The sequence below is a fragment of the Talpa occidentalis genome, unplaced genomic scaffold (assembly GCF_014898055.3).
Source record: "Talpa occidentalis isolate TD23 unplaced genomic scaffold, MPIMG_talOcc4v2.1 talOcc4.2, whole genome shotgun sequence".
Taxonomy (NCBI): Eukaryota; Metazoa; Chordata; class Mammalia; order Eulipotyphla; family Talpidae; genus Talpa; species Talpa occidentalis.
Window position 1 is genome coordinate 71,741,742 of NW_023602073.1, and position 22,927 is coordinate 71,764,668.

Here is a 22,927-nt window from a genome sequence, read left to right on the forward strand (position 1 = left end):
AGATTCCATCAATTCCTCTGCATGCAACCCCTCAGGAATTTTCCCTTTGACCTCTCCTACTGAAACAAGGTCCCATGTAACTTGGTACATTATACAACTCTTCCCTCACTCCCTCTGCTATAGTGACCTCTGTCCTAGACCCCCTTCCTCAAAAGCCACCTCAGGGACAGTGCTAAATTTCTCTCCTCATTGAGCACTCTTGCCCATTCTCATCAAACTCTCTTGTCCTCTTAGCATCCAGGTCTTAGTTCAAATGTCCCTTCTCCAGCTAGATCTTCACTGTCCATTCAATGTAAAAGGGTACCCCACACACTATAAGCTATTTTCAATCATGCCTCCCTGCTGCTTACAATACAACAGGCATACAGCATAGTTACTCATCAGATGATTGTTGAATGACTGAGTGTGGCTTGCTCTACCTAGAGAGCTCTTTCCACACACACCCTGCCTCCACTTTGTTTAATTTAAATCCACTCTTTCAGGTCCCACCTCTGAAATCACTCTTTAGGGAAGACTTTTCTAATCTCCACTATCGCTTCAAGTTCCTCTATGTATGTTTCCAGAATCTGATATAACCATTTTTCATAGCACATATCACACATGTAATTTTACATTTACTTTATATTCATTTGATCAACATTGAGGACACAGACCATGTTAATTTTTACTTGTTAATACCTACAGGTCATAGATTGATATCTGACATAGGGTGGAATTCACAGCAATCATATTGAATAAGTAAATAACAAGGTTAAAATAACTACAAAAGTAATACACACTCTATGAAAAAAAATAAATAAATAAAACAACATGGAGAAAAGTACAGCAAAGCAGTAGCTATGTGTCTGTCATCCCACCACCTGGGATTATTGTGTCTCTGTCCTTCTAGGTGTTTCTGTATACATGCATACATAAATATTATCTTACTTATAAAACTAATCTATTACATATTATTTCCCACTTTAGTGTTCACATCCCCTCACCTTGCTCAACTTGGAATTCACACTTTCGCCTTTGCTAATTTAAAATTTTCAGTGGTAGGGCCTCCCAGGTGGCACAAGGGATTAAGATGCAGCACTATGAAGCTGCTGCAGCCACTACAGCACAAGTTCGATGCCTGGCCAGGGAACTGCCCACATGGCGCAGCTGACCTCTCCTGACTCACCCGCTGCTCCCCTCAGCAGTGTATTTCAGTCATTCTGCCTGTTCTGCTCCCCACTCTGTCTCTGGCCCCACATCTCTGGCCTGAACCCCAGCTCTTGTATGTATGAATAAATAAATCTTTTAAAAAAAATTTAAAAATAAATAAAAAATAAAATTTTAAACTGGTATCTAATTTTTGTTTTACCATTATTTTTGGTTTTAGAAAAGAAAAAAAAACATGTTTATGTATATGTTAGTTATATGTTAGTTATATGTATGTTTTTGTTTTTGTTTCTTTGTGGCTCACGTAGTCAAAGTTTTTCATGACTGCTCTGGTATGTTCATATTGTTTTCTTTTTACTCCTAAAAGTTCTTTACATGTAAAAATTATAAGCCATTCACTTGTATTATTATATCTTGTAAATTTTGTCTATATATATTTACCTTTATATTTTGCAATTGACATGCAGAAATACTGTTATATTTATGTTGTCAAATCTATTATTTCTTGCTGTGAAGGTTGTTATTTCTTGTTATGATCAGGCAAGTCTTCCTTAGTTTAAAATTACGTAAACCCTGGTGGCACAAGGGATTAAGCACTGAACTATGAAGCAGTCCGCAGCCTCTGCAGCATGAGTTCGATCCCCGGCCTGCCTGGGAGAAACTCACATGGGGAGGCAGACCTCTCCTGTCTCGCCCGCTGCTCCCCTCAGCAGTGTATTTCAGTCAATCTGCCTGTTCTGTTCCCCACTCTGTCTCTGGTGATTTCTCTCACTCCCTGCATCTCTGGCCTGTACCCCAGCTCTTATATGCATAAATAAATAAATCTTAAAAAAAAATAAAATAAAATTACATAATACTTAAATTTTCTTCAAAATAATTTATGCTTTAGCTTTTTCATATTTAATTTTTTGACCTACAATTTATTTTGGAGTGAATCCTGTGAGAATTTATATATTTTTCAAAGCATGGAACAATTATCCCAGCACAAGTTTTCAATTAAATTGAAATGCTAATTTATTCAAAGCCTAAGGAGTAACACATACCTGAGTCTATTACTAGGCATTATCTTCTGTTCTAGTGCCAATAACAATAAAGTGTTTACTCATATTAAAGTTATATACACTTTTTAAAATAACTGGCTATATATGATTATCTTCAAGTGTTTATTATCATAAAAGATTTAGAATTAATGGGTTAGATTCCAAACACACACACATATATGTTATACTTAAATTTGCATTAGATTTGACATCTATAAAATATTGCGTATTTCCATTTATGTCATGCATCACCATTTATTCTAATTTCCTTTTTTCCCTCTTACTAGTACTTTATAGTTTTATAGTTTATCTTGGGTTTTTTTAGAACAAAATATGTAACCAACAAAAATTTTAGTTTGAATTACTTTAATAGTTACAGTTTACACATTCTGTGTTTACTCAATACATTGGCTAAAATCTTTAAAATTAATAGTTAATAATCTCTGTAATAATCAGTAATTTTTAGTATGTTTTTCCATAAAATAGAAAGCAGCTTGTTGGAAAAGGATTTTTTAATTATTTGTTTTGAATAATAAGTTAAAGCAGTGATTCTCAACTAATGACTAAGCAACTCTATTAAGGAATACCGATTTAAAGGAAGTCTTAATTTATTGTTTATTCCAACAATGCAAGTTGAGTTGTATCTATTACTTAGATAAATTATATTCATGGATTATTCTAGATTGAACGATCCTTCTTTACTTAAAAAGGTTACACTCAATTGTGATTTTTTTTCCTTCTATTAATTTACTGGATTTCATTCATTGCTGTTTTACTTACAATTTTTACATTTTATTTACACTAAACTGCTCTTAAGTTTTCTTTTCTTGAATTATCTTTAGTAGCTGTTTAAAAATTATTTTATATTTGCCTCCGAAAATGAATTGGAAAAGTTTGCATATTTTCCTTTGCTATAGATTAGAGTATACAACATAAAAAGTGTCTGATACTTAAAAGAACATGTCACACATTTATGTGAGTCAAATATAATATTGGAGATAAATCTTTGATGACCTTATGTTTTTTGTTATTATTTGTTCTTTCAGTTTTATTCTTCTTTAGCCAACTACACTTTATATTCCTATATATAATCTATTTTTCAATTTCAAAATGGTACTATGTAGATATATATTTTTATAAAATTACAGTTATATCTTTTCAACATCTTCCATTTGAATTCTCATTAATGATTTTACATATTGCTTTCTTTGTATGCTTGAAGTTATTAGAGATTAAATCCGTATCTCTTTAAATAATTCAAGACTTCTAGTTTCCTACTTTCTCATTCATCAACTTCTGTCTTTAACTTGCACAAGTTGATATGAGTAAACTTAGTGGTCAGAGCTACAGAATTAGTCACAAGAAAAGGAAAAATAATATATAATATATAAAACATCTTTTTATACCTGGAAGATTTATTCTTACTTTCTCACTTCAATTGTCTATTTTGTTTCAGTTTATTACTGTTTTATTTTCTTGTCTATGTATTTCACTATTTTATGGTTTCTTTCATTCTCTTTTCTCTCTGATGACTTAAAAGGTGTATATCCTTCTTTAAAGACTGCCAGAACAAAGTAAGTCATAAATACTTCCTATGGCCCTCATGACTCAACTCCAGTTTCCTATGATGATAGTCCCAGATTTTAATATAATACACACCTGTATATATATATAATATATATATACACACACATATATATATGCATACACATAAGTATAATCTATTAGTTGTGTATACTTTACACACAGGTCCCTCACTAATATATTATCATTTATAATGTTATATAGTAATAATAGAATGTATTATTGTTTCAAAGTTCATTTTGTTACTTTTACAGGAAAACTTAAAATTATCTAATTTCAATAACCATGTCTATAATATGTTCAACTTATTTTACTGCCTTTCTATCAATAGCCTTAATATATGTACATATATATACTTTGCATATCATTGTTTTATTCTTGAATTTTATTCTTATTCATGTATTTTATATTCAGTTTGATCTTGTAATTTAACACTTCTTGCATTTTTTTAGCAAAAAAAAGCAAAAGATAGCTTCTGTTTGTTTTCACATGTGAGTGGCATTTAGCAGGCTGCACAATTCTGCTTTTTCTCTAAATAAGCATGGATTTGGTACCACTCTTAACTTATATTTAATGTTGTAGAGAATTCTAAGGTAGCAAGCTTTCGTTCCCTTCTGTTTTTCTTTCGCTCTTTTTCACTGTTTTTTCTTGTACTGTGAGGATATATAGCAGTAATTATTCTTGATTTTGATCTGTTCAAATTAAATGTACCTACCCACAGGCTTGTTTCATGTATTTTAGTTGTAGTTTTTCTTTTTTCTTTGTATATATTTTACATCATTGTTTATTTTTAGACAATATTTGCTTTTTGTTACCCCCTCAGGTGTAATCCCCATAGAATTTCCTTCACCAATTCACCCTTGCACCATCACCTCAGTTCCCTGTGGTCCTCCCTCCCTCCTCCTGATCCCTTCCCCTGCAGAATGTCTCTGGTTTATAACTGTCTGTTTGTTTTTATTTTTTTGTGGTGTGTTTTGTATTGTTATTATTTTTTTCCCCTGATGTCTTATTTGGTTCCCCTATATTCCTCCTATAAGTGAAACCACCTAATACTTTTCTTTTTCCTTCTGACTTATTTCACTGAGCATAATTCCTTAGTTGTAGTTTTTCATTACTCTTTCCTTGGTAGTTCTGGGCTCATATTCAAATGAGCAATTATCTACATAAATTTTCTATATCCATTTCTCTATTTCTAATACCTTCTCTTCTGCAATTTTTATCTCCTGATCTTATCTCCTGCATTCAGGTACATGCAGTTTGTTATTCATACTACGTATTTGTTTTGATGCACTGGTGTCTCTTTATGCCTTCAGTGCATAGTAACTTCTACTACTGCATTTAAATTCTACAAGATTCTTCATAAGCTTCATTACTTTCCTACTTAGCTTCTGTCTACCTCAGTACCAGCTACCATTTCAACTCAGACTATTGTGGACTCACCTCATGCTTCACCTATTATCTTATAGAATTTATAATTTTTAAGATTAGTAAACATACATTATCTAAAACTTACTGCTCAGATAAACTTAAATATCCTTCCTATCTGATTTGTTTTTGATCCCCTCATTTTATGTTAAATATCTTTTTAAATCACTTTAATTCTTTATATTTTCACTGATTCATCCTTGAATTATGATTCTAAATCTAATTTTTTTTTATTTTTTAACAAAACCTCAAGTTGAAGCAAACTCAACCAAACAGCATATCCCTAACTCACTATCACTTCTTACCTCTCATTCCCTGGGGCGACGTCAGCTCCAAGATGTGTCCAGGATTTTTTAGGATAAGCACTGTGAAGCTGGACTTTTCCATAAACACCTGAAAATAAAAGGAGCAACAGATGGATTGGAAAAACCTTCACAGAGATTAAGTTGACATAGCAAAACTCCAAAGAGAGGTTATTGTGCAAAGAAACTGTACATGAAGATCTTCACCTGACCAGAAAAAGAATATTTAAAACTCTGTTTTCAGCATATGATATATATATCTCACATGGCCATGAAAGTTATTCTCTGAAACTATCAAGAAATGAATACTGTATCATATCAAGTCATCCATAAACTGGGAAACAGACATCTCTAACAGTTAGCTAGTTATATTTTTACCATTAGATCATACCAACCTGTGTGCAATTCTGTTGGAAGTTAACTGGTTTTGATGTTTCATGTTATACACTTTTTTCTAAAAGACAAAGATTATTTTATTTCCTAAGGAAAGAGATTTGGTGCTATTAGCTTTGTTTTCAGCGGTTGGGCCTCATATTTTTGTTTTATTACAGATATCAAAAGCTAGATCTTTAGGCCCTTTGTTTCAAAATATAATTTATTTCAGACTCACAAATTAAAGTCTTACCAGGGACATGCTTGATGCAGTCCAGTTTTATTCCTTCAGGTATTTCCTCTTACATGTTTTACTGCCATTTTATATCATATGAAGCACAATATCTCATATTCTACTGATCTAGAAATGTTTTAAGCATAAACTCAAGCATCTAAAAAGTATGATCATGCACCCTTAATTCATGTGTATTTATTTGTAGATAAATATGTATGTATGTATTTGAACATATTCATATACATGTATAAATATAAGTTCTAATATTTTCTTCCTGTACCCACATGGGCTGCCTGTATATGCCTGGCATCCTGTTTTGCTACAAATCATTAATCTTGTAATCTAAAGATTTCACTATTTTTAACAAAAAACATATGAATAAAGGAAGCAAATGCCAATAATGAGCAGATAATATGCCTTTGGTTTTCATCCAATTTGAACCGAAAAATCTTAGTTAAGTAGAACCTAATAAACTGTTTATTCAACATCCCTAATTTCCTCCATACTCTTAGAAAAGTCAGAAGATGATAGAATTAAAATCACAATTAATGAAAATGTAAAAAATACTCTCAGTTAAGTAGAACCTAAAGACTGTTTAGTCAACATCCATAATTTTCTCTACACTCTCAGAAAAGTCAGAAGATGATAAAATTAAAATCACAATTAATGAAAATGTAAAAAATACTCTCACTTTCTTTCATAATAATAGATATATTGCAAAGTTTCATACAATATCATCATCATTATAAATGCCATTCATTTTCACTATTGGTTAAGTAAGCTAGGCAGGGGAAACACATGAAGCAACTTAGAGAAATTTCCAACAACAAAGATTGTAAAAAAAGCAGTTCATTTCCTTAAATTTGAATTAGCCAGAAAATCCAATTGACCAGAATAGCAGATCTTCTGGTCATTCCCAATCTTCAGAGCTTTACTGTAAAATGGCACCATTTCTTAGTTGTTTAAAGGAAATGATAATACTTAAAAAGATTAAAGTCTGTTGATTACTAATGATATCACAAAACTTTAAGTATGCAGTGAAACAAACATTTCATTCCTTATTCAATTTAGTATCAGAGAGATCTAGAAAAGAAGTAGTTTGATTTTGTCCCTGCAGTCTGGAGTCTGGAAAGCTGAACTCCTATACTCCTCTCTAATGCAAAGCTTAATCCATTGTGGCACCCCATAAAGCACAGCGGACACCATAGCAAAAAAGAGATACGATCCACCTAGTCTGTTAACTTGAAAAAATTATATAATTCTTGAATCTCATGTTCGCAAAAATGGTAAAATAAATAGCATATATGAAAAATCCTTTGGAAACAATAAAACACTATCAAAGCATTATATGTTAATGGTTATATATTACAAAACCAGATTACCAAACTTCGTCCTAGCCTTATATGATTATTTTCCCTTTACTGAATCACTGATATCTTATTAAATTAGTCATTCATATAGAAAAAGTAAGAAAATATTAAAATGTGATAGCTTCTTATATATATATATGTCCCTTAAAATTGAGTTATTGTGTGTTTTTTACAGCATGGTTACACAAGACCAGTCCCAGTTTCTATGCATCTAGGTAGACCAGATTTAAAATAGGACAAGTTATTGTGGCAGTATCAAATGAAGAAATTGTCAATATTCCTTAGCAATCTACGGATCTATCAGTTTAAAAATATATGTATATACACAGTATATAACCACACAGTATTGATAGTTGATAACATAGACTCAGTCCAGACTTTGATGTCTGGCCAATCTCCATATAAATCTCAGTTAAGATATTATAAATCTGTGTGGCCTTCTGCTTATTGCTCATCATCTGAGTCTTAGTCTGACATCTGTAGTAATGGACACTGTTACCAGAAGAACTGATTAATGATGTAATAAGAGTTATCTAGATGAGTGCCTGCAATTCAGCAGGTATTTTATGAATGGTACTTCTCTATCACACACACATTTCATTTAAAAGAAACAAAGCTATATTATACTCTTACCAATTGTCCCTGGATCAATGTGAATTCCATTGAAGCGGTCACAAAATACTCCCTCTGAGGCTCTAAGGAGAATCCGAAGCTTTTGTTCTTTTTCTAAGGGATTTTCTAAAGTACCTGTTTACAAAGAAGAGTATACCATCTCAATTAACTTGAAATTAAAAGAGGGAGGGGTTAATATTACCCTAACTTCAAGAATACAAAATGGATGCTAGAAAGTAGGCTATGTGGAGAAGAACCAATGGTCACACAGTTGGAATGAGAAAAGGGGACAACTAGTAAGTGGTTACTCTTCTCCATTATTGCAGTGTATACTGTGCTGAGCTGCTAATATTTAGTCTGGCCATGTGACTAGCTTGGGCCAATGAAATTTGAGTAGAAGTAATAGTACTGCCCCTGTGGTGTTGATTAAGAGGTTCTCACCAGATCACCTGCAATGACATTCTTGGTCATGAAAGAATTCCTCAAAGAGCCTCTAGTGAAGAGATATACACAGAAGACCTGAATGGCACATACAAGCTGGAACAAGATCCAACTGAGTCTAGCATAAAAAAGTTGTTATTGTAAACCATTGAGATCTGGGTATTATTTGTTACATTTATAACATTACAGCAAAACCTGGATAATACACTATTTATGACTGGATCCCCAAATTGCTTTACTTACATGTTAGTATTTTATCATCAGAACAAACCTAGGTAGTGTGATTCTTATTTCTATTCAAAATATTCATCCATAATAAGGCTTAGTGGTCAAGAGACTTGTCCACATTTATCCAAAAGTATTGATAGAATTCAGAGTCTGAATTTGAACAATGGTCAGTTTATGCTGTGTTTTATTCAATAAGTAATGCATTATTTTTAAAGTCTAAATTCTTTTAAGAGCATAGGACACAACCCATTCAGCTTAGGATATTCAGACAGCAGTTGGGGATAACTTCTAACCTCTCTGTGTTGATGTGAACCTGTTGTTGGTCATTTTTGCAATGTGAGAATTGTTTTGATAACTTGTGAAAATAGTGTCAAGTGAGTATGCATCCAATGAAGATTATTTTCTTGAGGAAATATATCTTAGAGTACAAAAAATACTACGCAGAACCAGTTTTCAAGAAGCAAACTTGATTGATTGATGTAGCAGAATTGGGGTGTAGGCCAGAGGGGCAGGGGATTAGAGGACTCACTGGAGACAAAGTGGGGAGCAGAACAGGTGGATTTACTGAAATGCACTGGATCAGCAGGCCAGACAGGAGAGGTCTGCTATGCCATATGTGGGTTAGCTCCCTGTCCGGGGATCAAATTCAAGCTGTGGCAGTGATAGCACTGAGACTTAACCCTTAGGCCACCAGGGAAGCTCAACAAACAACTAGTGTAAAGATGGTCTACAAACTATCTATTAGATCAAACAGGTTCACAAAAACAACTGCTACCAAAAAGACCCTCCAGAAATTCCTGAAAAATATTACCACGAATCAGGCTGCCAACTACAGTCTGAAGCAGATCATAAATTTAAAATTGCCTTATTGTGGGGCCTCCCTGGTGGTGCAAAGTGTTAAGCACTGCACTATGAAGCAATCGCAGTCTCTGCAGTATGAGTTCGATCCCCAGCCAGCCAGGGAAACAGACCTCTCCTGACTTGCCCGCTGTTCCCCTCAGCAGTGTACTTCAGTCAATCTGCCTGTTCTGTTCCCCACTCTGTCTCTTGCAAATCCTCTCACTCCCCACATCTCTGGCCTGCACCCCAGCTCTTGTATGCATAAATAAATAAATACTTTAAAAAATAAATAAATAAAATTGCCTCATTGTCATCTTGATTAAATGGTGTTTCAGGGGACATAAAGTCATTATCCCTAGTTGCTACTCCATAGATATCTGGCTAGCCAAAGGCTCAGTTAACCTCACAACTTACAAATTTATAGCCTAGTCATTATAGTCTAATCTTCGCAGTCATACTAAAAGGGACTGCTGAAAATAAGATGTTGAGAGGTAAGTACACCTATCTAGGGTCGCACAGTAGGTCAATGGGCGAAGAAGGATTAGAAGCCACAGCCTGTGTATTCAGTCAGAAAGGAAGGCATGGTAGCACTTGATATAGATGCTCCCAATCTCAGCTGAGGCACTGATGTGTCCTCTTAGCCAAAAGAAAGATGTGCTAGGGCAGAAAGAGGGGAAGCAGGGACAGAGGGAAACGCTAAGAAAATGTATGTGGTGTAGCCTTGTCTTGTGGTTAAAAGTCTGTACGGTAAGCCATTTTCCAACTGTGATTTCATTTATTTCACGGAGGGTACTTTAGATTCTTGGGGGGGGGGTGCAGGGGAAGAAATGGTCTTGCACTAAACAGATACCAGAGAGAAAAAAGTAGGACAGTTTTTGCCCTAGAGAAATGTATGCTGAGTCCCACAAAACGAGTTCAGCGTTCCTCTAAAATCAGAGATTAAATCAATTATGCAACCCAAAACTGCAGCACATGTGGGGCTTCCACAGAAAATCTGGGCAAAATTAGCCAGCCTTCCGTGATCCTCTGGTATCTAAAATGACCACAGTTTGGATTCCTTTTTTGAGATGTGGAGGAAGGGAAAGACGGGGGATAGGGACTGATAAGAAAGAAGGCAAGAGCAACCTAAGAGAAGGAAATACCGGCTATTTCAACACTCAAGTGCAATGCACCTGAAATTGTAGAGGCTGGTGAGTGGGAAAGCCTAAAGACCGGGCTCCTCATCTTATTCTCAAATTTAGTAGCCAGAGAATAATGAGGTGCCCTCACTAGTGTGCTCTTTGTCCCTGAAGGAGAGTGGCCCCCAGAGAAGTCACTCTCAGAAAGATGCAGTTCCTCTCTGGTTTTCCCTGTAAAGCTGCTGCAAGCTGCTCATAGCTGCAGCAAAAGGCATTTTCAACCTGAGTGGATTTAGATCCTTGCAGCAGAGGGGAAATCACATTCATGGCACTGTAAAGACACGCCAGGTGTTTTCGCATACATGATTTCATCTCATTCTCACAAGCCCATGATGGATATTATGGAGGTTCTTGTGAGGAAAATGAGACAAAGAGAGGTTAACTAACTTGTGGGAAATTACACAGCTAATAAGTTATGATGCTGGGCTTAGGCTTAATAAGTACCATCCTAGGACATGTGGGCGGGGAGCAATAGGAAAGAGGTAAGGGAAGTTGCCATTACTGAGCATAATGGTGGGCAATGGAGGGGAAACAGAATATGTTCCAGATGCTAAAATCACCTGAGGAGATGGAAGAAAATAAGTTCTGGTATACGAAAGATAACCATTATAATGACTTCAGGAATATGGTACAAATGGATTTCATGAAATTCAAAGGTATGAAAAGGGAGAAGGACCTTATATTATTTTATTAACTAAACCTCTTTGATAAAATCGAGTATGAATGTAGTTTACACATAAGCCCACTTTCTCAACATGACTCCTCACACCTTGTCACGAAGCCAACCACACTGAACTACTTACCGTTCCCTCTGCATTTTCTTTTGTACCTGCAAGACTCCCTGAGTGTTAAAATCCCTCACATCCATCCTGTCTAATCACACCTCAAAACCTGGCTGCACAGCAATTTCTTTTTTTTTTTTTGTGGGACCCTCACCGGCAGCAGGGGGGAACGAACTGGCGCTGCAGAGGCTGCGGGCAGCCTCGCAGCCCAGCGCTCAACTGCTGCGCCACCAGGGGAGGCCCACAGCAATTTATTTCTAAAAGCCTCTCTGATCTTACATTAGATGTCTGTTTTTGTGCAAAATCATCCATGCTCCTTGCATTCTTCAAGGAATGCAAGGAACTTGCCCTAAATGAATAGTGTGGAAAGTGGATAAATTTAAAGCCCAAAATTCTTCACTGCAGTGTTATCAACTTATGACAGACAATTTTTTCTCTTATTGAAGTAACATTGGCTTACAACACTGGGTATGATTCAAAGGTATGACTTCAGGAATCACATCTCTTCGGATGTATGTCACCACACCACAGCCATCCCAAGACATCCTAGTCGTCCTCCATCATATTTTAAAATGGTTTGAGACAGCAAACATTTCAAAACAACTGTGACAATTAGAACTCCTTCCTTTTCTCTCAGTTTCCTGGACAGGCTCACATACTGAACCACAGAAGTCCCTCAACAAACCTAGAAAGCAGCTCAGTTGGGATGTCTTCCAGGACCTGACTTGTTGACTAAGTCTCTGCTAAGTGGCCCTCTGTGGGCTGTCACAGCACACAAGACCACAAATAACTCTGATCGTCCTGTCTCCTTCTTTCAACAGTGTGTTATATTAGAGATGATGCTGTGTACTGCTAACAGAGTCATTTATAGTTTCTCTCTAGTTTATGTATTATCTATAGTTTATTTATCTATGTGGTGAAGTGATAATTTTTTCAATCTTCTTGCAGAAAATGATTTGGAATAAATACTCCACCAAAATAAAAACTCATTCCATCAGTAATTTGCAATAATTTTAAGCATTAGCGTGCTTTATATCACAGTTTCAAAATAAAGCAAAAATTGACAAAAATAAAAGGAGATACAGATATATCTATAATAACAGTGGCAAAATAAATATTTATAGAGTAAACAAAAAGTATAGTAAGGAAACAGCTTTTGAATTCTATAACTAGCAAAGTTAAGATAATAGGCATAGATGGAAAAGTAGACTCAGAAAATGTATATATTCTTTTCAGGCATGCAGCAGATATTTGTAAATAATAATCACATGATAGCCCTAAAGCAAGTTTAACATGCTTAAATGATTGGAATCATATAGCTAGGCTTGCTGACTGATTGACTATGTTCAATCAAAACATATAATTTATACTGGAAGAGACTTACAAAATGAACTATATTAAAATACAGATTTTAATTTATCTAGAGATACCACTAAGAGAATGAAAAATCAAGCCACTGTGTAAGTACATATAACTGATGTTGAAAAAGTACATTCCAAAATATAGAAATGATTCCAATAAATCAATATAAAACAGATAATCCATCATAAAAAAACAAGACATCGCACAGGCAATAAATACTTAGAAAGTACAAATCACATTAGAAATTAAAGAAATACAAATTAGAATAATAAAATTTCACTATATACCCACTAGAACGGATTTATAATGTTTAATTCAGCTGTGTATGTTTTATGAACTTCTCTGTAAATGTATAGTATATTTCATAGTAAGTAAAATCCTGTGATATTCATCAGTATTTGTTGATCAAAAGAATGGAACTGAAAAATATTTTGTTTTTCTTCTTCATGCCACTAAATTTCCTTTTACAGCTTTATTGAGGTATAACTGATATACAAAAAACCTGCACATATTAAATATCCTGCCCCAAATTTTAGAAACATTTCCTTAACAAACTATTTCTCAGGCCCTCTTCACTGAACCCACAACAACAAATTGCATTTCTAAATTATTTCTTTTCCTGTCCAAAATAACCTTCACATTTTATAAATATCAAGATTACACATGAAAGGTAGGTTAAGAAATTACCCCCCCCTCATTAATTTTATACATTTTCTCATCTTTAAAAGTAGGTTATATGGAGATAACTTTGGAAGCCTAGCTTCTACCTGGAACATATCTATTTTTCTCATGTCTTGCTGTAGCTATTTTCTTCAGAGCTAAGTCTATAGCACCTTCTTACTATCAAATAGTTCTGAATCAATGAAATCATTAAGCAATTATATTCTGAACTAGCTTTTAATTTCCAGGGTATATTTCACCCACCTATCCCTAAAGCACCTCTCCCTAACAGAATCAGTTCCACTGGAAGGGGAAAAAGAGATGAAAAGAGGGTGGAAGGACTCTCAGCCCAAGGAGATAACAAATGGCTATAAGAAATAGCCAATAGGTGTTACTGAACAATTATCTCTAATACCTCAGAATCGTTTTATTCAGGCTGACAAATTTTTATCATTGAGGTAGGCTCCAATTTGTTGACAATCAATAGGCTATTTAATGAAATGTTAATATATACTTCATTCATTCATTCAATGGTAAAACATATAAAAATCCTTAAAACTTCATAAATAAGGTTGAGAGAATTCTGTAAGACTTGATTTCTGCAACTACCAAATAGGCACAATGCTGTATCCAATTTTTTGAGAGTTAAATGATTAAATGCAAGTTAGTCATACAAAGCACTGTTTCTACAGATAATATATGCTTTTAGAAATGCTGACTTTTGTAGTAATAATAGTGAAAATAAACTATTAGTAGAAATACTAGAGAAATGAAACATTTCAGAAGTAATACTAATACATAGAAATTAGAAAAAGAAAGCAAGTTCTTCCTAGCCAATAATTTTCTATTCCTAAAGTGTTGGACACTACATATTTCAAAGATAAAATTATTATAGATGACTGCTTATTTGAATGTTTAGCCCAAGGAACTGCAGGGAGTATATTTAAATTCCTCTCAAACTTGTATGAGTTTTCTAATCAAGAAAACAAATCATTCATCCTTTCACATTCTTGCCTATGTGGCTAAAATTAGTTTTTTCATGCAAAATAATTAAATGATATTCCATAATTTATTATATAATTATTTGAGTATTTTTCAAAATAGATTCCCAGGGAAGCTTATGTTGCTATAATAGAAGTTCAAGAGTTCAAAATAAAGTTTGGGAAACACTGATTTAGAAAGTACTTAAGTGCTAAAATAAATACGATTACTGTAAATTTGCTTAGTAAAGACTGATGGCCCAACAAAACAGAATAATCATTTCTCATGTCACCATATAGCATATATATAGATAAGGATAAAGTAGTATTTGTCAGAAAACTAATAAACATTTATTTCTATGATTAAACTCATTTTGAAATATGTATTATTTAGCTGTTGGCTGCCACTCTTCTTTGGGACTTACACAGAATCAAAGCTAAGTATTTCCAGAATCTCTGAAGAATAAAGCTTTTATGCTTTTGCCTTTATAGTTAAATAAGTATAGTATTTAAAAGTCACACCCTTTGATATCACCTTTTAATTTTACAACTAGCTAGTAGTAAGATTATAGGCAGAATCTGATCTGTTGACTAATGAACTACATTAGCTAATTCATAAACCATCTATTTTGCAGATACCTATGTATACTTATATTTACTCATTAAATCTAAATTACTTGCTAATCAGAGTAAAACTTAAAAAAGGATGGCTAGATAGATATAATTTTACTTAATATTTTATTCTTTAACAAACATCATCACAAGTGTCTCTATTGCTACTTAATGCCTCTGACTACTGGGTATTGTGGCTTTAAGCTGGAGGATATGTTTTAATCTACACTTTTCTCTGGTTTGTCTCCTTCTTATTACTTAATCATCCAATGAGTCTTACAGAACTGTCAGTTCAGAAGGCAATAAACTGTGTATGGATTTTTCTTCTTTAGGATTGAGAAAGTCCCAATCATGGAAGCAATGAAAGAAACTTCCATACACCTAGTACTTCATTTCCTGACAATCAAAGTCATGTGCTAATGATGACCTTAGGCTCCTGGCTACAGATGTGAGACAGGGCTGACAAATACCCATCACTGGCTCTGCAAAACAGTATGTGACAACTTTTAGGATTAAAAACCCAGTTTCCAGCATAATTACTGAGTGACTAGGTGGTGCCTCATGTGACCTGGTTGTGACAGGTCAGAGGAACAATGAATTGCTGTGTCCTCAGGGACATTGATGTGTAGGGCATGTATGTTGCTTATTTAGGAATCAAGGGAGGTTCTATTAAGTTTAAAGACACAAATTACTAGTTCTCTGCCTCAGAAAACCTCCTACAAAGTATCACAAGAGAAGTCCCCATTTGCAATTTTTAAAAGCAGAGAATTAAAACACTGCCCACTGAGTAGAACCCTTGGAACACTACCATGTTAATAAAAGTGATATTTAAAATAACAAGTAGCACATGTTAAAGTATAGGAATGATGTCTTATTTAAGAAGAGACACGGGTAGAAGGGATGAGCTAAGACAGTTACTCAAGGGCAAAGAAACAGATATTTAAAACAATGAACAAAACCAATGTTTATTGTGAGGCTACAAGTCTGGCATTTTTATCAGCGTTCCTCTACTAGACAGACTAAAAATTTTAAATACCTTGGGTTTTTCCAAGATTGCCCAATTTATCACTGGGTTTTACCCTTGCTTTGTTTCTATCTAATCGATGGTGCCAATAGCTAAGATGGACTCTCAACAGCTAACTTTTCTGTTTTGATTTCCTTTAGTGCATGTATTACCATCGAAAATGATCTTCTCCATGTATTTTATTATTTCATGTCTGTTTTCTACCAATAAGAAAAAAAAAAAAACAAACAAACAGGAATCGTGTCTGTATTGCTCATTGCTGAACAATCAAGTCCCAGAAAGAATGTTTGGTTCTGGGCCTCCCCGGTGGCGCAGCAGTTGAGCGCTGGGTTGCGAAGCTGCCCGCAGCCTCTGTATCGCCGGTTCGATCCCTGGCCACCGGGTGAGGGTCCCACATGGCGCGCAGACCTCTCCTGCCGCCCGCTGCTCCCCTCAGCAGTGTATTTCCTCAGTCTGCCTGCTCTGTTCTCCGCTCCAACTCTGGTGAATTCTCTCACCCTCCCGCACTTCTGACTGGACCCAGTGCTTGCATCAATAAATAAATAAATAAATCTTTAAAAAATAATAAAAAAATAAAAAGAAATTAAAAAAAAAAAAGAATGGTTCTGAGCTGACATACATTGAAAGTGAAGGGAATGGAAGGAAAGAAAAAGGAGACAGAGACAAAGACAATTCTGTAACTGAAGTTTTAGAAAAATCACTCTATCAGAGGAATCATTTTGCCTTACATGCACTTATTTGTTCCCTTTCATGATCTAAGAGAAGATTCATAAAAGCATGTAAAGGATTGAGGGCATCACTCTTAATATGGACAATTATTCATTTTTAAACAGGAGTGATCTTTCTAAGACCAAATCTAATTATGTCATTTCCCTGTTGAAAACTATACAGTGACTAACCTACTGCCTTCCTCAAAAAATCCAAGCTCCTTAGCATAATGTAAAAGGCCAAGAAACTTCATCTGCTGTCCTCACACTGTGGAAACCTACAACCTAGGCATACCTATTTCCTATAATTTCCAGAAGGCTTGTCCACAAATATGTGCTTTGCTAGATTTCTTTTCTCTTTAGGCCCCTTCCACATTGGAAGCGGTTACTCTTCAATTATGTTTTTATTAGTTTGTCTCCACTATTTTATTGAGACATCTCTTGAACACTAGGGTTCCTGACTTCTCTTTATGTAAATTCAATTTCTCCCATGATACCTGGTATGTGATAGGCAATGAGCAAATTCATGACCAGTGAAAGAGTGTACATGCAAGTGAAATACTTTGTTTATCTCAAATGTTTTATTAGACTAATGATACAACCACCGAACAAAAAATGAAATTTGAGTTTGTCATTTGTGGTACAGCTGTAGCCCTGTAAGCAAAGCTTTGATCTTAAACTTCCCTTTGGATTCTCGCATTATGATTCTACTCTACTAAAAGTCAATTCATCCCTTTTGCCAGCACCAGTTGCCTTAAAACTAGGACCACCAAGAAATATCATTCCACAATGTTGTTACTTGGATAAAATGGCATCAGATAACAGACAATCTCTGGCAACGCTCTGTGCCAATGTCCACATCTATTAAGTTTGTTTACTAACTAGTCTTATTATCTATTTCATGTTGGGATTTCTTTAGGGCGTGGTAGAATTGGACAGATGGGTTGAAAGTCTTCCTTCAGGCATAACACACATAGAACTGGGCAGATGGGTTCCAATTATCAACCTTTAGGCCTGGAACACATGGACAAAGCAGGGTGAAAAAGAATACACCATTGTCTAGTAGTAAGAAAAAATAACGTTGGGCATGAACAAAGTTTAAAATAAGATCTGAAATGCAGAAGTCAAAATTGGAAAGTGGCACAGAATTTCAGCTAACACATTTTAATTATAATATTAAGTGGCCTCAGGAACTGAAAAATAACTTACCAATAAAGAAAAATCTTAGTAATAGATGTCAACATGACCTAAGTTTTGTAGTAACAAGAATGAAGCTCTGGTTTATTTACTATTTATATCAAATAACTGAATGGAGCTTTTATAAAATATTAAACAAATGATATCAATCTGGTAAGAAAATATCCTAATCCCAAAAGATCTCCCCAGTATGGAAAAATGAACTGAAATAATAAAATGATAGGAGAAATTAAAAACAGGTATTGCCCTTAGATACCCCTAAAGCACAAAGGAAAACAAAATAAGTCCCACACAAGTGTACAATGTAGAGATAATGCATTAGAGGCAGTCCATAAAGAGAGTGTAGGAATTAGAGTTGACAGTATAGTGGGCAGGACCAACAGTGTGACACAGCTAGAGAAAGAAGTTAGTTTAATCTTTGTCTGTATGAAATATGAAAGAATCAGACCTGCTGTGGTAGTTGGAAGCTGTGTTGAAGTGCTTCCATCAATATTTTGGCTTCCTTAGTCTCTTCCTACTCTTCTCAGAGCCCCATGGCACTGCTGATCTGCACACCCTACACCAATGGCTTTTCCTTTCCTCTGACTTCAGGTTTCTTTGGGCCAATGGCTGCTTAAGCAGAAGAGGGAGGAAGGAGTGTGCTCACACAGGTTCCTCCTTGTACTGAGTCCCCATCACACAAATGACCATGTTACTGTTTGGCTGCCATCTTACTCTTTCAGGACAGGGTGGTAAGAATGCTCAGGAGTGTGCCCCATACCTCTTCAAATTTTTTTTTAATTACTTTTTAAATTTTATATATATTTTACATCATTTTTCACTTTTGCCCAATGTATGCATTTTCATCTTGGTTATAGTCCCCATATAATTTCCACCTTCCCTTGTTTTGATCCTCCTCCTTCCTAACCCTCACCCCCCCTAGTGTGTCACTGGTTTATAATTGCTTGCTGATTTTGATTTTTACTTTATCACAATTAGTTTTTTTCCTGGTCCCTTATTTAGGCTTTCTAAAGTCCTGCTATGAGTGAGACCATCTGGTATTTTTCTATTTCTTTCTGGCTTATTTCGCTGAGCATGAGCCCTTCCAACTCCATCCATGTTGCTGCAAATTGCATGAGTTTATTTTTTTGATTGCTGAGTAATATTCCATTATGTATATAGACCACATCTTCTTGATCCAGTCATCTATTTTTGGGCATTTGTGTTGTTTCCATAGTTTAGGTATCATAAATAAACATAGGGGTACAGGTGCCCTTTTGAATTAATGTATCTGGGTCCTTTGGGTAAATACCTAAGAGTGGAATTGCTGGATCATATGGAAGCTCCATCTTTAGCAGGTTGAGGACTCTCCACACAGCTTTCCATAGTGGTTGGACCAGTTTGCACTCACACCAGCAATGCAGGAGAGTTCCTTTTTCTCCACATCCTCACCAACATTTGTTGTTGCTAGTTTTTTTTTAATATGTGCCATTCTCACTGGTGTGAGATGGTATCTCATTGTAGTTTTGATTTGTATTTCCCTGATTACAAGTGATGTTGAACATTTTTTCATATGTCTGTTGGCCATTTGTATTTTCTCTTTGGAGAAGTTTCTTTTTAGCTCTTCTGCCCATTTTTTGACTAGATTATTTTCTTTCTTTTTGTTGAGTCTCATCAGCTCTTTGTAGATTTTTGTGATCAGTCCTTTATCATTAGTGTTTTTTTTTTTTTTAAGGAAACTTTTTTTTTTCTTTTAAAGATTTATTTATTTATTTATATAAGCACTGGGTACAGGTACAGTCAGAAGTCGGGAGGGTGAGAGAATTCACCAGAGCCAGAGCGGAGAGCAGAACAGGCAGACAGAAGAACTACACTGCTGAGGGGAGCAGCAGGCGGCAGGAGAGGTCTGTGCGCCATGTGGGGCCCTCACCCGGCGGCCAGGGATCGAACTGGCGCTGCAGAGGTTGCGGGCAGCTTCGCAACCCAGGGCTCAACCGCTGTGCCACCAGGGAGGCCCTTTTATCATTAGTGTTGTGTGCAAAAATTTTCTCCCCATCGGTGGGGTGTCTCTTTGTTTTGGTTACTGTCTCTTTTGCTGTACAGAAGCTCTTTAATTTGATGTAGTCCCAGCTGTTTATCTTTGCCTTCACTATCACTGCTTTGGGTGATGTGTCTGTAAAGATGTTACTGAGGTGTATGTCATGTAGTGTTTCCCCTATATTTCCTTCCATATATTTTATGGTTTCAAGTCTTATGTCTAGTTCTTTAATCCATTTTCAGTTGTTTTTTTGCATGGTGTGAGGTAGTAGTCAAGCTTCATTCTTTTACATGTGGTGACCCAGTTTTCCCAGCACCATTTATTGAACGAATTTTCTTTGCTCCATTGCATATTCTTTGCTCCTTTGTCAAAGATTAGTTGACCATAAATCTGTGGGTTTATTTCTGGATTTTCTATTTGGTTCCATTGGTCCATGTGTCTGTTCTTGTTCCAATACTGTGCAGTTTTTATTATTATGGCTTTGTAGTATAGTTTGAAGTCTAGGAGTGTTGAATCTGTAAATTGCTTTTGATAGAATGGCCATTTTGATAATGTTAATTCTTCCAATCCATGAGCAGGGGATGTCTTTCCATTTATTTGTGTCTCTTCTATTTCTTTTAACAGTGTTTTATAGTTTTCTCTGTATAGGTTCTTTACCTCTTTTGTTAGGCTTATTCCCAAGTATTTGATTTTTTTTTTTGTTTCAATAATAAAAAGGGTGATTTTCTCGATTTCTTCTTCTTCAGATTTATTGTTTGTGTATAGGAAGGCTACTGATTTTTGTGTGTTGATTTTGTATCCTGCTACTTTACTAAATTGATTGATTAGTTTGATTAGTTTTTCTGTGGAGTTTTTAGGGTTCTTTATGTATATTATCATATCATCTGTGAATAGTGATAGTTTAACTTCTTCCTTCCCTATTTGGATCCCTTGTATGTTATTCTCTTGTGTTATTGCTCTGGTTAGAACTTCCAGTATTATATTGCAAAGCAATGGTGAGACTGGACATCCTTGTCTTGTTCCAGACCTTAATGGAAATTTTTTTTAAAAGATTTATTTATTTATTTATACAAGCACTGGGTACAGTTAGAAGCGCAGGAGGGTGAGAGAATTCACCAGAGCCAGAGAGAGGAGCAGAGCAGGCAAAAGGACTAAAGTACACTGCTGAGGGGAGCAGCGGGCGGCAGGAGAGGTCTGTGTGCCATGCGGGACCCTCCTCTGGTGGCCAGGGAGCAGCCAGGGATCACCCTCCTCTGGTGGCCAGGGAGCAGCCAGGGATCGAACCGGTGCCGCAGAGGTTTTGGGCAGCTTCGCAACCCAGCATTCAACTGCTGTGCCACTGGGGAGGCCCGGAAATACTTTTAACTTTTCACCATTGAGAATGATATTGGCTATGGGCTTGACATATATGGCCTTTGTGATGTTAAGTTATGCTCATTGTATCCCAAGAATTTCAAGGGCCTTTATCATAAATGGGTGTTGTACTTTATCAAAAGCTTTCTCAGCATCTATTGATATTATCATATGGTTTTTATACTTATTTTTGTTGATGTGTTGGATTACATTGATTGATTTTCAGATGTTGAACCATCCTTGTGTGCCTGGAATGAATCCTACTTGGTCGTGGTAAATTATCTTATGGATACATTGTTGGATTCTGTTAGCTAAAATTTTATTGAGGATTTTTGCATCAGTGTTCATTAGAGAGATTGGCCTGTAGTTTTCTTTTTTTGTATTGTCCTTGTTCAGTTTTGGTACTAGTGTAATGTTGGCTTCATAGAACATGTTTGGTATTATCCCTTCCTTCTCAATTTTTTGAAAGAGTTTATGAAGAATAGGCACTGATTCGTTTCTGAATGTTTGGTAGAATTCATTTGTAAATCCATCTGGTCCTGGGCTTTTGTTTTTGATTATCATTTCAATTTTACTATTTGTAATTGTCTGTTTAGGTGTTCTATATCTTCTTTATCTTGCTTTGGGTGATTGTAAACTTGCAGGAATTTTGTCCATCTCTTCTAGATTGTTGAATTTGTTTGCATATAACTGTTAATAGTAGTTTCTGATTATTCTTTTGATTTCTGCTGTGTGAGTTGTGATTTCTCCTCTTTCACTTGTGATCCTATTTATTTGTGCTTTCTCCTGTTTTTCCTTAGTGAGCCTGGCTAGGGGTTTGTATATTTTATTTTATTTTTTTTTTTTAAGAATCAAATTTTGGGTTCATTGATCTTTTAGAATTTTTTTTAGTTTCTAATTCATTTATTTCTGCTTTGATTTTTATTACTTCCTTTCTTCTACTGGTTTTAAGGTTTTTGTTGTTGTTATTTTTCTAGTTCTTTTAGATGTGTGATTAGGTTGTTTCTTTGAGTTCTTTCTTGTTTCTTTTTTTGTTTTAAGATTTATTTATTTATTTATTTATACAAGAACCGGGGTACAGGACAGATGTGCGGGAGGGTGAGAGGATTCACCAGAGACAGAGCGGGGAACAGAACGGGTAGACTGATGAAATACACTGCTGAAGGGAGCAGTGGGTGAGACAGGAGAGGCTTGCCATGCCATGTGGGACCCTCGCTGGCCGACTGGGATCGAAGCCGTGCTGCAGAGGCTGCAGACAGCTTCACAGTGCTGTGCTCAACTGCCTGCGCCACCAGGGGAGGCCCTCTTTCTTGTTTCTTGATGTGAGCCTGTATTGCTATATATTTTCCTCTTGTTGCTGCTTTTCCTGCATCCCATGCATTTAGGAAACTGGTGCCCTCCTTGTAATTCAACTCAAAGTATTTTTTAATTCCTTCTTTGATCTCCTCATTAGTCCAGTG

The 22,927-nt window shown here is 35.5% G+C and overlaps 1 protein-coding gene across 3 annotated transcripts in view; it reads right to left on the bottom strand.

Moving 5' to 3' along the window:
• The window catches only part of PKHD1 (PKHD1 ciliary IPT domain containing fibrocystin/polyductin), a 445,188-nt gene that overhangs the window by 143,603 nt on the left and 278,658 nt on the right, over positions 1-22,927 (bottom strand). For all 3 annotated transcript variants that reach the window (XM_054698860.1, XM_037519857.2, XM_054698859.1), the window contains exons 55-56: positions 8,108-8,221; positions 5,501-5,588 (exon numbers count right to left, since the gene is read on the bottom strand). In XM_054698860.1, the coding sequence (XP_054554835.1) occupies positions 5,501-5,588; positions 8,108-8,221 (202 nt within the window). The remainder of the gene's footprint in view (positions 1-5,500; positions 5,589-8,107; positions 8,222-22,927) is intronic.